The 13,687-nt window shown below is 42.5% G+C and overlaps 1 protein-coding gene across 4 annotated transcripts in view; it reads right to left on the bottom strand.

The window, feature by feature from the left end:
- ADGB (androglobin) overlaps positions 1-13,687 on the bottom strand; it is a 281,668-nt gene that overhangs the window by 217,188 nt on the left and 50,793 nt on the right. For all 4 annotated transcript variants that reach the window (XM_044290689.1, XM_044290690.1, XM_044290691.1 and 1 more), the window contains exons 7-8: positions 9,192-9,278; positions 4,130-4,317 (exon numbers count right to left, since the gene is read on the bottom strand). In XM_044290689.1, coding sequence (XP_044146624.1) covers positions 4,130-4,317; positions 9,192-9,278 — 275 coding nt within the window. The remainder of the gene's footprint in view (positions 1-4,129; positions 4,318-9,191; positions 9,279-13,687) is intronic.

The raw sequence follows: 13,687 nt of genomic DNA, 5'->3' as shown, positions 1-13,687 counted from the left end.
GTAGACATGCCTATTCTTGTCCGCAAAACGGACAAAAATAGGACATGCTATATTTTTTTTTGCGGGGCCTCGGAAAGGAGCAACGGATGCGAACAGCACACGGAGTGCTGTCCGCATCTTTTGCGGCCCCATTAAAGTGAATGGGTCCGCAACCGAGCCGCAAAAACTGCGGCTCGGATGCGGACCCGAATTACGGTCGTGTGAATGAGGCCTAACCTGGACATAGATATTTGATAACTGTTGGCCAAGTGACAGCTCTTCTGACCCTCCTCCGCTCCATACACGTGTTCTCTCAGCTCGGCCAAGTGTGCATATATATTATATAAGGAGGGGGGATTAAGCCACTTCTACGCACCTCTGGTGGCGGCTTATATTCCAAGAACCAAAGATAGGGTATGTTGAATACAAGCAGCCTGATCCTTCTCTTCCCTGACGTTTGCATTTGGGGAAAGTCAGGAGACCTCATAAAAATTAGATGGTTAGCCTTTGCTACAGAAATTGGCGGGTTTGGCCAACATTAACCTAATGTGTGTGGCAATCTTAAAGTGGTGGTATCATCTCAGACATTGGTAGCATATTGCAGTGCACTCTCCTTTACTTTCGGGGGCCCATTCTGTAGATAGGAGCAGGTCCCAGAGGTGGGATCAGCATCTACAGTACCTGACATTGGTGGCATATCCTGGTGATAAGCCACCAATATATGAGATGACACAACCCCTTTAAGTCTTACCATTGCTAAATAATTACAACAATGTAAAACTATAGGTACCTTAACCTATAGGATACATGTTTAGGTTCCCTTTAATTATCTTCATTTGAACATCAGTCTGGGAGACATTATTTAAAGGCAGTGACAAAACAGTTTTATTTTTGTTTTCGGCTAAATAAATGGCTGCCAACAGGTAACACAGCTCACTGCACTTTTAATTTTGCCTTATTTAGTGTCTAAAAGCAATATGCTTGACACCTGCCCCGAGTGCCTCATTTAAAATAAGATATCAATCCTGCAACTTCAATGCCTTCAATGCGCCCTGTGGACGTGCTGCGACCTGCAAATTGTGGGCCACAATGCACGAACACCCACCGTGGGGCAGCACTCCGTAGTGCGTCCGTAGGGTTCCATTCCGCATCTCCGGATTTGCGGACCCATTGAAGTGAATGGGCCCGCATTCCTGATGCGGAATGCACACGGAACGGTGCCCTGTGTATTGCAGATCCGCAAATGCGGTCCGCAATACGGCTACGGGGCGCACAAGTTCGTGTGCAATAAGCCTAAAGAGGATTTTAACCAACAGCTTTAACCGCCTCCGGACCGCCTAACGCAGATGTGCGGTCCGGAGGCGGCAGCCCTGCGCACAACGACGCATATACGCGTCATCTCGCGAGGGCCGGGATTTCCTGTGAACGCGCGCACACAGGCGCGCGCGCTCACAGGAACGGAAGGTAAGCGAGTGGATCACCAGCCTGCCAGCGGCGATCGCTCGCTGGCAGGCTGGAGATCTGATTTTTTTAACCCCTAACAGGTATATTAGACGCTGTTTTGATAACAGCGTCTAATATACCTGCTACCTGGTCCTCTGGTGGTCCCTTTTGTTAGGATCGAACACCAGAGGACACAGGTAGGTCAGTAAAGTGGCACCAAACACCACACTACACTACACCCCCCCCCCCGTCACTTATTAACCCCTTATGAACCCCTGATCACCCATGATCACCCCATATAAACTCCCTGATCACCCCCCTGTCATTGATCACCCCCCTGTCAGGCTCCGTTCAGACGTCCGTATGATTTTTACGGATCCACGGATACATGGATCGGATCCGCAAAACACATGCGGACGTCTGAATGGAGCCTTACAGGGGGGTGATCAATGACAGGCGGGTGATCACCCATATACACTCCCTGATCACCCCCTGTCATTGATCACCCCCCTGTAAGGCTCAATTCAGACGTCCGCATGTGTTTTGCGGATCCGATCCATGTATCCATGGATCCGTAAAAATCATACGGACGTCTGAATGGAGCCTTACAGGGGGGTGATCAATGACAGGGGGGTGATCACCCATATACACTCCCTGATCACCCCCTGTCATTGATCACCCCCCTGTAAGGCTCCATTCAGACGTCCGCATGTGTTTTGCGGATCCGATCCATGGATCCGTAAAAATCATACGGACGTCTGAATGGAGCCTTACCAGGGGGGTGATCAATGACAGGGGGGTGATCAGGGAGTCTATATGGGTGATCACCCCCCTGTCATTGATCACCCCCCCTGTAAGGCTCCATTCAGACATTTTTTTTGGCCCAAGTTAGCGGAAATATATATATTTTTTTGTTTGTTTTTTCTTACAAAGTCTCATATTCCACTAACTTGTGTCAAAAAATAAAATCTCACATGAACTCACCATACCCCTCACGGAATCCAAATGCGTAAACATTTTTAGACATTTATATTCCAGACTTCTTCTCACACTTTAGGGCCCCTAAAAAGCCAGGGCAGTATAAATACCCCACATGTGACCCCATTTTGGAAAGAAGACACCCCAAGGTATTCCGTGATGGGCATATTGAGTCCATGAAAGATTGAAATTTTTGTCCTAAGTTAGCGGAAAGTGAGACTTTGTGAGAAAAAAACAAAAAAATCAATCTCCGCTAACTTATGCAAAAAAAATAAAAAATTCTATGAACTCGCCATGCCCCTCATTGAATACCTTGGGGTGTCTTCTTTCCAAAGTGGGGTCACATGTGGGGTATTTATACTGCCCTGGCTTTTTAGGGGCCCGAAAGTGTGAGAAGAAGTCTGGGATCCAAATGTCTAAAAATGCCCTCCTAAAAGGAATTTGGGCACCTTTGCGCATCTAGGCTGCAAAAAAGTGTCACACATCTGGTATCGCCGTACTCAGGAGAAGTTGGGCAATGTGTTTTGGGGTGTCATTTTACATATACCCATGCTGGGTGAGAAAAATATCTTGGTCAAATGCCAACTTTGTATAAAAAAAATTGGAAAAGTTGTCTTTTGCCAAGATATTTCTCTCACCCAGCATGGTTATATGTAAAATGACACCCCAAAACACATTCCCCAACTTCTCCTGAGTACGGCGATACCAGATGTGTGACACTTTTTTGCAGCCAAGGTGGGCAAAGGGGCACATATTCCAAAGAGCACCTTTCGGATTTCACAGGCCATTTTTTACAGATTTTGATCGCAAGGTACTTCTTACACATTTGGGCCCCTAAATTGCCAGGGCAGTATAACTACGCCACAAGTGACCCCATTTTGGAAAGAAGACACCCCAAGGTATTCCGTGAGGGGCACGGCGAGTTCCTAGAATTTTTTATTTTTTGTCACAAGTTAGTGGAATGAGACTTTGTAAGAAAAAAAAAATTAAAATAAAAATCATCATTTTCCGCTAACTTGTGACAAAAAATAAAAAGTTCTATGAACTCACTATGCCCATCAGCGAATACCTTAGGGTGTATACTTTCCGAAATGGGGTCATTTGTGGGGTTTTTCTACTGTCTGGGCATTGTAGAACCTCAGGAAACATGACAGGTGCTCAGAAAGTCAGAGCTGCTTCAAAAAGCGGAAATTCACATTTTTGTACCATAGTTTGTAAACGCTATAACTTTTACCCAAACCATATTTTTTTTTTGTCCAAACATTTTTTTTTTATCAAAGACATGTAGAACAATAAATTTAGCGAAAAATTTATATATGGATGTCGTTTTTTTTTGCAAAATTTTACAGCTGAAAGTGAAAAATGTAATTTTTTTGCAAAAAAATTTTACATTTCGATTAATAACAAAAAAAGTAAAAATGTCAGCAGCAATGAAATACCACCAAATGAAAGCTCTATTAGTGAGAAGAAAAGGAGGTAAAATTCATTTGGGTGGTAAGTTGCATGACCGAGCGATAAACGGTGAAAGTAGTGTAGTGCAGAAGTGTAAAAAGTGGCCTGGTCATGAAGGGGGTTTTAGCTAGCGGGGTTGAAGTGGTTAATTAGTGCACGTAATGTGTCCTATTGCTCCTCTTAAATTAAATTACAGAAAATAGGTTGCAACATTTTTAGAACAAGATTTGACTTCTTTACCCCTTGCACGAAAACCAAAAATAAAATCCAATGTAACCTTTGCTGGTCTTTTCTGAGGGCTTAATGGCGGTGGGTATGGGGATTTCTGGCTTCGTATCCGCTAGCTTGTTGTCTCTGGATTTGTCTTCTGCTCCTGGTTTGGATTCATGTTTTTCATCGCTCGTTAACTTGAACTCGGGAACTATTCTTTTTAAGAGCTCCCACACTTCATCGAGACAATCATATCTGGGAAATATTACAATTCAGAGAAAAAGATTAGTAGGAGAATTTAGATATACTTTATTAATGTAATTAACCCCTTCAAGACCAAGCCAGTTTTCACCATAAGGAACAAGCCACATTTTGCAAATCTGTCATGTTTAACTTTATGTGGTAATAACTTTGGAACGCTTTTACTTATACAAGCGATTCTGAGATAGTTTTCTCGTGACATATTGTACTTCATGTTGGTGGTAAATTTGAGTCAATATGTGTCACCTTTATTTTAAAAAAAATCCCAAATTTACAGAAAATTTGGAAAAATTCTAAATTTTTAAAATTTGAATGTCTCTGCTTTTAAAGCAGATTGTGATACCTCATAAAATTGTTGTCACAGTACATTTCCCAGATGAGCGAACTTCATATTTTGACGTTCGGGTTGTGGTATATGCTGAATTGCGTTACGGATTCCGTTAAAAAGGACCATAGCGCAATTCCTTGATGGAATGCATAACTGAATGCCTTTAGAGGCATTTCGTTTTTGATTCTGTCATAATAGAAGTCTATGGCCTGCATAAAGGATCTGTCCGGTTGCTGGAGTCCTCTGGAGTCCTCTATTATTACAGAATCAATAACGGAATGCATCTAAAGGAATTCCGTTATGCATTCCGTCAAGGAATTGCGTTATGGTTCATTAGGGATCCATAAGTCAGCATATACCCCAACCCGAACAAAAACTTCAAAATATGAAGTTCGCTCTTCCCTAATGTCTACTTTATGTTGGCATCATTTTGTAAATGTTAATTACATTTTTTTAGGACATTAGAAGGCTTAGAATTTTAGAAGCAATTCTTAAAATGTTAAAGAAAATTTCTAAAACCCACTTTTTAAGGACCAGTTCAGTTATGCAGTAACATAGTAGAAACCACCCATAAATTACCCCATTTAGAAACTACACCTTTCAAGTTATTCTAAACTGATTTTACAAACTTAACCATTTAGGTGTTCCACAAGAATGAAAGGAAAATGGAGGTGAAATTTCAAAATTTCACTTTTTTGCAGATTTTCCATTTTAATCTATTTTTCCCTGTAACACAGCAAGGGTTAACAGCCAAAGAAAACTCACTATTTCTTACCCCGATTCTGCAGTTTACAGAAACACCCCATATGTGGTCGTAAACTGCTGTATGGGCACACGGCAGGGCGCAGAGGGAAAGGAGCGCCAAATGGATTTTGGAGGGCAGATGTCGCTGGGAAAGTTTTAAGTTGCCATGTCACAATTAAAGACCCACTTATGCACCCCTAGAGTAAAAACTCCCAAAAAGTGACCCTATTTTTTGAACTATGGGACGAGGTGACAGTTTTATTGGTACTATTTTGGAGTACATATAATTTTTGATTACTCAATATTACGCTTTTTGTGAGGCAAGGTAGCATAGTAGAGCTGGAGAGGGTTTAGAGGAGGGCAACTAAAGTAATAACTGGAATGATAGACTACAATACCCTGAAAGATTATCAACATTAGGGTTATTCACTTTAGAAAAAAGACGACTGAGGGGAGATCTAATAACTATGTATAAATATATCAGGGGTCAGTACAGAGATCTCTCCCATCATCTATTTATCCCCAGGACTGTGACTGTGACGAAGGGACATCATCTGCGTCTGGAGGAGAGAAGGTTTCTACACAAACATAGAAGAGGATTCTTTACGGTAAGAGCAGTGAGACTATGGAACTCTCTGCCTGAGGAGGTGGTGATGGTGAGTACAATAAAAGAGTTCAAGAGAGGCCTGGATGTATTTCTGGAGCGTAATAATATTACAGGCTATAGCTACTAGAGAGGAGTCGTTGATCCAGGGAGTTAGTTTGATTGCCTGATTGGAGTCGGGAAGGAATTTTTTCCCCTAAAGTGAGGAAGTGGCTTCTACCTCAAAGGGGATTTTTGCCTTCCTCTGGGTCAACTTGCAGGATGACAGGCCGAACTGGATGGACAGATGTCTGTTTTTCAGCCTTATAAACTGTTACTAAGGTAAAAAAAAAAATGGTTGTTGTGGCACAGTTTTTATTTTTAGTTTTTTTACGGAGTTCTCCTGGCAGGATAGTTCATGTGTTGCTTTTATAGAGCAGGTTTATACGGACGCGACAATACCAAATATGTCTTTTTTTTGTTGTTGTTTCAATTTTACATAATAAAGCATTTTTGAAAAGAAAAATCATGTTTTTGGGTCTTCATTTTCTGAAAGCTACATTTCTTTTATTTTTCTGCCGATCGTCTTGTTGACATCGAGAGTTGACATTTTTATTGGTACCATATCAGTACATATGATTTTTTTTATCATTCATTATGACACTTTTTGGGGGCAAGGTTACTTTTTTATCAGCGTTCAACTGAGGGCGTAGATCATGTGATATTTTTATAGAGCAGGTTGTTACAGACGTGGCGATACCTAATATGTATACTTTTTATGTATTTCAGTTTTACACAATAAAGGCATTTTTGAAAACAAAATCATGTTTTGTTTCCATTTTCTGAAAGACATTTTTATTTTATTTTTTGGACGATTGTCTTATATAGGGGCTCATTTTTTGAAGAGACGACGGTTTGATTGGTACTATTTTGGGTTGCATGTGACTTTTTGTTCACTTGGTATTACACTTTGGCCTCATGCATACGACAGTGTTTTTTTAACTGTCAGTGATTTTGGCTTCAGTGGTCCGTGTCCGATGTTGTGTTTCCGATGTTGTGTTTCAGCTAATTTGCACATCTTTTTCCCAGAATTACGAAGGGCATTGCTTGGCCTATAAGACTCCTCATGTCTACTATGAGCTCTCCATAAGGTGAAATAGCACCCCCGAATGACTGCATGCATTACATTTGCATATGTTTGCCACTCCTGTCGTAAAAAAAACGATATTATGCAACATACAATCTTTTATTGGATACCCTTGTATTGGGCGGCATATTCAACAATGGTTTCCAATACAGTTGAAAAGGTATGCCAACATATAGTACAGGAGTAGGCAACCTCCGGCACTCCCAGCATTCATACTTCCTCTGCTCTTCTCAAAACTCTTACGCCCCTTTCACTTGGGCGAGTATTCGGCGCGGATGCGATACGTGAGTTGAACGCATTGCACCCGCACTGAATCCTGACCCATTCATTTCTATGCGCTGTGCACACGAGCAGTGATTTTCACGCATCACTTGTGCGTGGCGTGAAAATCGCAGCATGCTTTTTCACGTAACGCAGGCCCCATAGAAATTAATGGGGCTGCGTGAAAATTGCAAGCATCCGCAAGCAAGTGCGGATGCGGTACGATTTTCACGCATGGTTGCTAGGAGACGATCGGGATGGAGACCCGATCATTATTATTTTCCCTTATAACATGGTTATAAGGGAAAATAATAGCATTCTGAATACAGAATGCATAGTACAATAGCGCTGGAGGGGTTAAGAAAAAATAAAATAAATTTAACTTACCTTAATCCACTTGTTCGCGCAGCCCGGCTTCTCTTCTGTCTTCTTTTTTGCTGTGTGCAGGAAAAGGACCTGTGGTGATGTCACTCCGGTCATCACATGGTCCGTCACATGATCTTTTACCATGGTGATGGATCATGTGATGGACCATGTGATGACCGAAGTGACGTCACCACAGGTCCTTTTCCTGCAATAAGCAAAGAAGAAGACAGAAGAGAAGCCAGCTGCGCGAACAAGTGGATTAAGGTGAGTTAAATTTATTTTATTTTTTCTTAACCCCTCCAGCGCTATTGTACTATGCATTCTGTATTCAGAATGCTATTATTTTCCCTTATAACCATGTTCTAAGGGAAAATAATACAATCTACACAACCCCGATCCCAAACCCGAACTTCTATGAAGAAGTTCGGGTTTGGGTACCAAACATGCCGATTTTTCTCATGCGCGTGCAAAACGCATTACAATGTTTTGAACTCGTGCGGCCAAAAATATGACGCCCGTGTGAAAGAGGCCTTATAGAAATGAATAAAGCATGCTGGGAATTGTAGTTTCACAACAGCTGGAATGCCAAAGGTGGCTGACCCCCGATATAGTATGTAGGCCAGATATGGCAAAAGGACATTTAATAAGATGGCGTTTTAGACATCGGTCTATAAAGCCCAAAGCTGGCGGGGGTTCCGCCGAAGTTGTGAAGAGGTGCCGGCCTCTCCATAACTTCGGCACATCCTCCAACAGTTCTAAATGTAAGACCGCTTCCGAGCTCTCTTACATTTGACCATTTTCTACACCTGAAACAGTGGTGGAAAATGATAAATGGGACAGGCCCGTTTCCTTCCCCGCCACGCCCACAATTTTAGACCTGGCAGGAGCGGTGCTAAGTTGCAGATTGTGCCGCTATCAGCGCCTGAAATACGCCTGATATAGGCTTATTTTAGCATGATAAATGACTCCCTTGGTGTATACACCAAAATCTTTTTCCCAATATGAACCGAACTTTTAGTAAAATATTGGCAAAAGTTAATTATTGTTTATCTACACACCAAACAAACTTTCTCCACAATTCTATTCCAAAAGAGAACTCTGCATGGTAATGTTTACATGATGCATTTATTGTGAAGGCAATCCAATTCAGGGGTCTCCGGGACTTAAGTACTAATGACCTATCCTTAGGAAAGGTCATCAATATCACATCAGCAGCGGGGTTCGACTCATCGTAGATGAGCTGTTTGCCGGTGCTGTGTAGCTGGAAGGAGGCAGCGGTGCTAGACCGCTCCATCACTGTATAGTGGCCCTGCCTTCCTTATAAAAGCATTGTATTGGGTTCAAAATTCTCTTTTGGATTATGATTTATGGAATAGGACCCCACTCTCTATCACAATTAGTCCTACAAAATCTAGACTAAAACTAGTTCATTCACTTACTGTAGAGGTATAACCTCTGGTAGCCATCCAGTTAGTGCATGCAGGACAGTAAATTCTCCAAGCTCCCGTTTTGCAAATCCATTGGTGCTATGTAAAAAGAAAAAAAATACAGCTTTTAGAGGGTAATACCATCTATATCAAACATATATAGGGAGATTTATCAAACTGGTGTAAAGTAGAACTGGCTTAGTTGCCTATAGCAACCAATCAGATGCCACCTTTCATTTTCCAAAGGAGCTGTCCAACGTGTAAGGTGGAATCTGATTGGTTGCTATGGACAACTAAGCAAGTTCTACTTTATACCAGTTTGATAAATTACCCCAGTAATTTTTCACTATTTGTGTGCAAAGTCATGTTACTTTCTGATAGACTAATGGGGTAGTTTATCAAACTGATGTAAAGTAGAACTGGCTTAGTTGCTCATTACAACCAATCAGATTCCACCTTTCATTTTTTACAGCCCCTTTGGAAAATGAAAGGTGGAATCTGATTGGTTGCTAAGGGCAACTACGCCAGTTCTACTTTACACCAGTTTGATAAATGACTCGATAAATGTTTGTACTTAGGAAAACCCTTAATAGATTGTATAAACCTAAAGACATCAACTGCTTATCGTTTGAAAGCAATAGATCAGCCTTTTGAAGATATTATGGGGTGACCTTTGCACTGAAATGTTTTGTTATTGCAAAATTATACCCCTTTCTCATTTATGTTCCTTAAAAATGTTCTACCATTTTGTTTCTGCAGAGTGTGTGTAAGTCCTTCACCTTGCTGCTGGTGCTGCTCAATCTGAGATAAATCCGTCAGACCACTGCTCCTATTTCTGATGGCTCTCTCTCTGTACTCTCTGCCTATTTTCTAAGACCCCTTTCACACGGGCGAGAATTCCGTGCGAGTGCAATGCGTGAGGTGAACGCATTGCACCCGCACTGAATCCGGACCCATTCATTTCTATGGGGCTGTGCAGATGAGCAGTGATTTTCACACATCACTTGTGCGTTAAGTGAAAATCGCAGCATGTTCTATAGGCCTCATGCACACGACCGTTTTTTTTACGGTCCGCAAAAACGGGGTCCATGGGTCCGTGATCCGTGACCGTTTTTTCGTCCGTGGGTCTTCCTTGATTTTTGGAGGATCCACTGACATGAAAAAAAAAATAAAAAATCTAAGTCAAGTTTGCCATTGAAATGATAGGAAAAAACGGACACGGATCACGGACACGGATCACGGACACGGATGACAATCTTGTGTGCATCCGTGATTTTTCACGGACCCATTGACTTGAATGGGTCCGTGAACCGTTGGCCGTGAAAAAAATAGGACAGGTCATATTTTTTTCACGGCCAGGAAACACGGATCACTGATGCGGCTGCCAAACGGTGCATTTTCCGATTTTTCCACGGACCCATTGAAAGTCAATGGGTCCGCGAAAAAAGAACGGAAAGCGGCACAACGGCCACGGATGCACACAACGGTCGTGTGCATGAGGCCATATTCTGCGTTTTTCACGCAACGCAGGCCCCATAGAAATGAATGGGTCTGCATAAAAATCGCAAGCAAGTGCGGATGCGATTTTCACGCATGGTTGCTAGGAGATTAAAGGGATTAAAGCAACCCTGGACCCCATTAAAGTCTATTCACTGTATTATTTTTCCTTATAACATGGTTATAAAGGAAAATAATAGCATTCTTAATACAGAATGATTACAAAAATGTGGCTTGAGGGGTTAAAAAATAAAAAATAAATAACTTTTGCAGGTCCTGAAAGAAGAAGCAAGAAGACGATGCCAGCTGCGCGATTAATTGGATAAGGCGAGTTATTTTTTATTTATTTTTTAACCCCTGAAGCCACATTTTAGTACGCATTCTGTATAAGGAATGCTATTATTTCCCCTTATAACCATGTTATAAGGGAAAATAATAAAATGAATAGAACACCTAACCCAAACCAAAACTTCAGTGAAGAACTCCGGGTTCGGGTCTGGGTACCACATTCAGTTTTTTCTCACACGCGTGCAAAACGCACTGCACTCAAGCAAAAAAAAATTGAACATCGGAAAGCAATCGCAGTCAAAACTGACTGCAAGTGCGTGCCTACTCGCGCAGTATTCCCGCAAGAAAATACAGAAGTTACTCTGTGTGCATTCCGTTTCCGTTTGTCCTCATGGCCTTCGCGCAAAAAAGTAGTGCATGTCCTATTATTGTCCGCAAATCACGGTCCGAGGCCCCATTCAAGTCAATGGGTCCACAAAAAACGGAAACCGTACAGATATGTTTTGTGCAATAACGGAAGAGGACTTAAATCAGAGAGAGAAAAAAACCTCAGATACGTAAAAACGGATCAGTGAAAAACGGACCGCAAAACAACAACAGTCGTGTACATGAGCCCTTAGAGACAGAAGTAGGGATATAGAGGAGGTTGTACATGCCATATAAGCCTATGGAAATGGCGAAACACGTCTAACTAGGACAGCGGACACAGGCTGGAAATAGGGAGGAAACCACATACAGTACAAGGCAAGTCGCAAAAGAAGAATCACATAGGCTGTGTAAAAGTGTAGCCTCCCACAGCCCCTTGTAGTGTCCCCGACCGCCCACAGTCTTCATGTAACTTAATGCCGGGCCCCGTCAGAGTGCTTATTTCACCTGCATGATATGTACTTCTCCAGTCTCTAGGCCTCCAGCATCAGGCCCCAGCGCTGCCACACTAAAGATAGTCACAAATTAAGCAGGTGGGCGGAGCCTGACTAACATAGGTTAGGCTCCACCCACCTGCTTAATGTGTCACTAGTTTTAGTGTGGCAGCGCCGGGGCCTGATGCTGGAGGCCTAGAAGTGCTAGAAGAGACTGGAGAAGTGCATATCATACAGGTTAGATGAGCGCTCTGATAGGGCCCGGCATTAAGTACAGTGAAAATGCCGGGCCGAATTACATGTGAGCGCAGCGGGCCCCCTCGCCTGGCCCGGTCGCCCCTGTCCAGCATGTATTACTAGGAGGGAAACGTCCACGCTAGAAAAGTCTGAAACTATGAACAGGTTGCAAACTGAATATCAGGAGGTCTAAAAGAGAACTAAGGAATGATAATGGCTGCTTTCAACGCATGGGTGCACCTAGCCATTCTGCTGCCTGAGGCAAAAACTGAAACGGTGCCCCAATTCCCCAATGCCAATTTCTTAACTTAACCCCTACCTACCAGCCCTACTGTTAAAGGCATACTTGGAAAACATCACATACAGAGCTACAAAACATACAGGGTAATACAGCGCCACATACTGTGCCCGCTGTGCTTCCCAATTCTATACTGCAGAAACAGATAATCCCCCTTCCGCTGCCCCCCTCTTGCCTCTACCTTAAGGTTAGACTTAAAGGTGGGAAGACAATGTAATAGAGCAGCACGAAATGCCAGCAGAATGCTTGGATGTATAGGGAGAGGTATAAGCAGTAGAAAGAGTGAAGTGCTTATGCCGCTGTACAGAACACTGGTGAGACCTCACTTGGAGTATTGTGCGCAGTACTGGAGACCATATCTCCAGAAGGATATAGATACTCTAGAGAGAGTTCAGAGAAGAGCTACTAAACTAGTACATGGATTGCAGGATAAAACTTACCAGGAAAGGTTAAAAGACCTTAATATGTATAGCTTGGAAGAAAGAAGAGACCGAGGGGATATGATAGAAACTTTTAAATACATAAAGGGAATCAACTCGGTAAAGGAGGAGAGAATATTTAAAAGAAGAAAAACTACCACAAGAGGACACAGTTTTAAATTAGAGGGGCAAAGGTTTAAAAGTAATATAAGGAAGTATTACTTTACTGAGAGAGTAGTGGATGCATGGAATAGCCTTCCTGCAGAAGTGGTAGCTGCAAATACAGTGGAGGAGTTTAAGCATGCATGGGATAGGCATAAGGCCATCCTTCATATAAGATAGGGCCGGGGCTATCCATAGTATTCAGATATATTGGGCAGACTAGATGGGCCAAATGGTTCTTATCTGCCGACACATTCTATGTTTCTATGTTTCTACCTGGTGCTGCCTGAGGCAATTGCCTCACCTCGCCTCATTGGTGATGCGCCCCTGTTTTAAAACCTGATGTTTTCATGGGCTTTAATGCCCTTATATTATAATAGGAACTGAAAGAAAGGTTTATAAAAAAGTGTACATCTAAGGCCTCATGCACACGACAGTATTTTTTCACGGTCCGCAAAAACGGGGTCCGTAGGTCCGTGACCGTTTTTTCGTCCGTGGGTCTTCCTTGATTTTTGGAGGATCCACGGACATGAAAAAAAAGCCAAACGGATCCGTCCTGAATTACAATGCAAGTCAATGGGGACGGATCCGTTTGACGTTGACACAATATGGTGCCATTTCAATCGGATCCGTCCCCATTGACTTTCAATGTAAAGTCTGGAGTCCCTTTTATACCATCGGATCGGAGTTTTCTCCAATCTGATGGTATATTTTAACTTGAAGCGTCCCCATCACCATGGGAATGCC

The sequence above is a fragment of the Bufo gargarizans genome, chromosome 4 (assembly GCF_014858855.1).
Source record: "Bufo gargarizans isolate SCDJY-AF-19 chromosome 4, ASM1485885v1, whole genome shotgun sequence".
Classification (NCBI taxonomy): Eukaryota; Metazoa; Chordata; class Amphibia; order Anura; family Bufonidae; genus Bufo; species Bufo gargarizans.
Note: the sequence above shows the minus strand (reverse complement) of the source record. Positions and strands in the feature narration are given on the sequence as shown.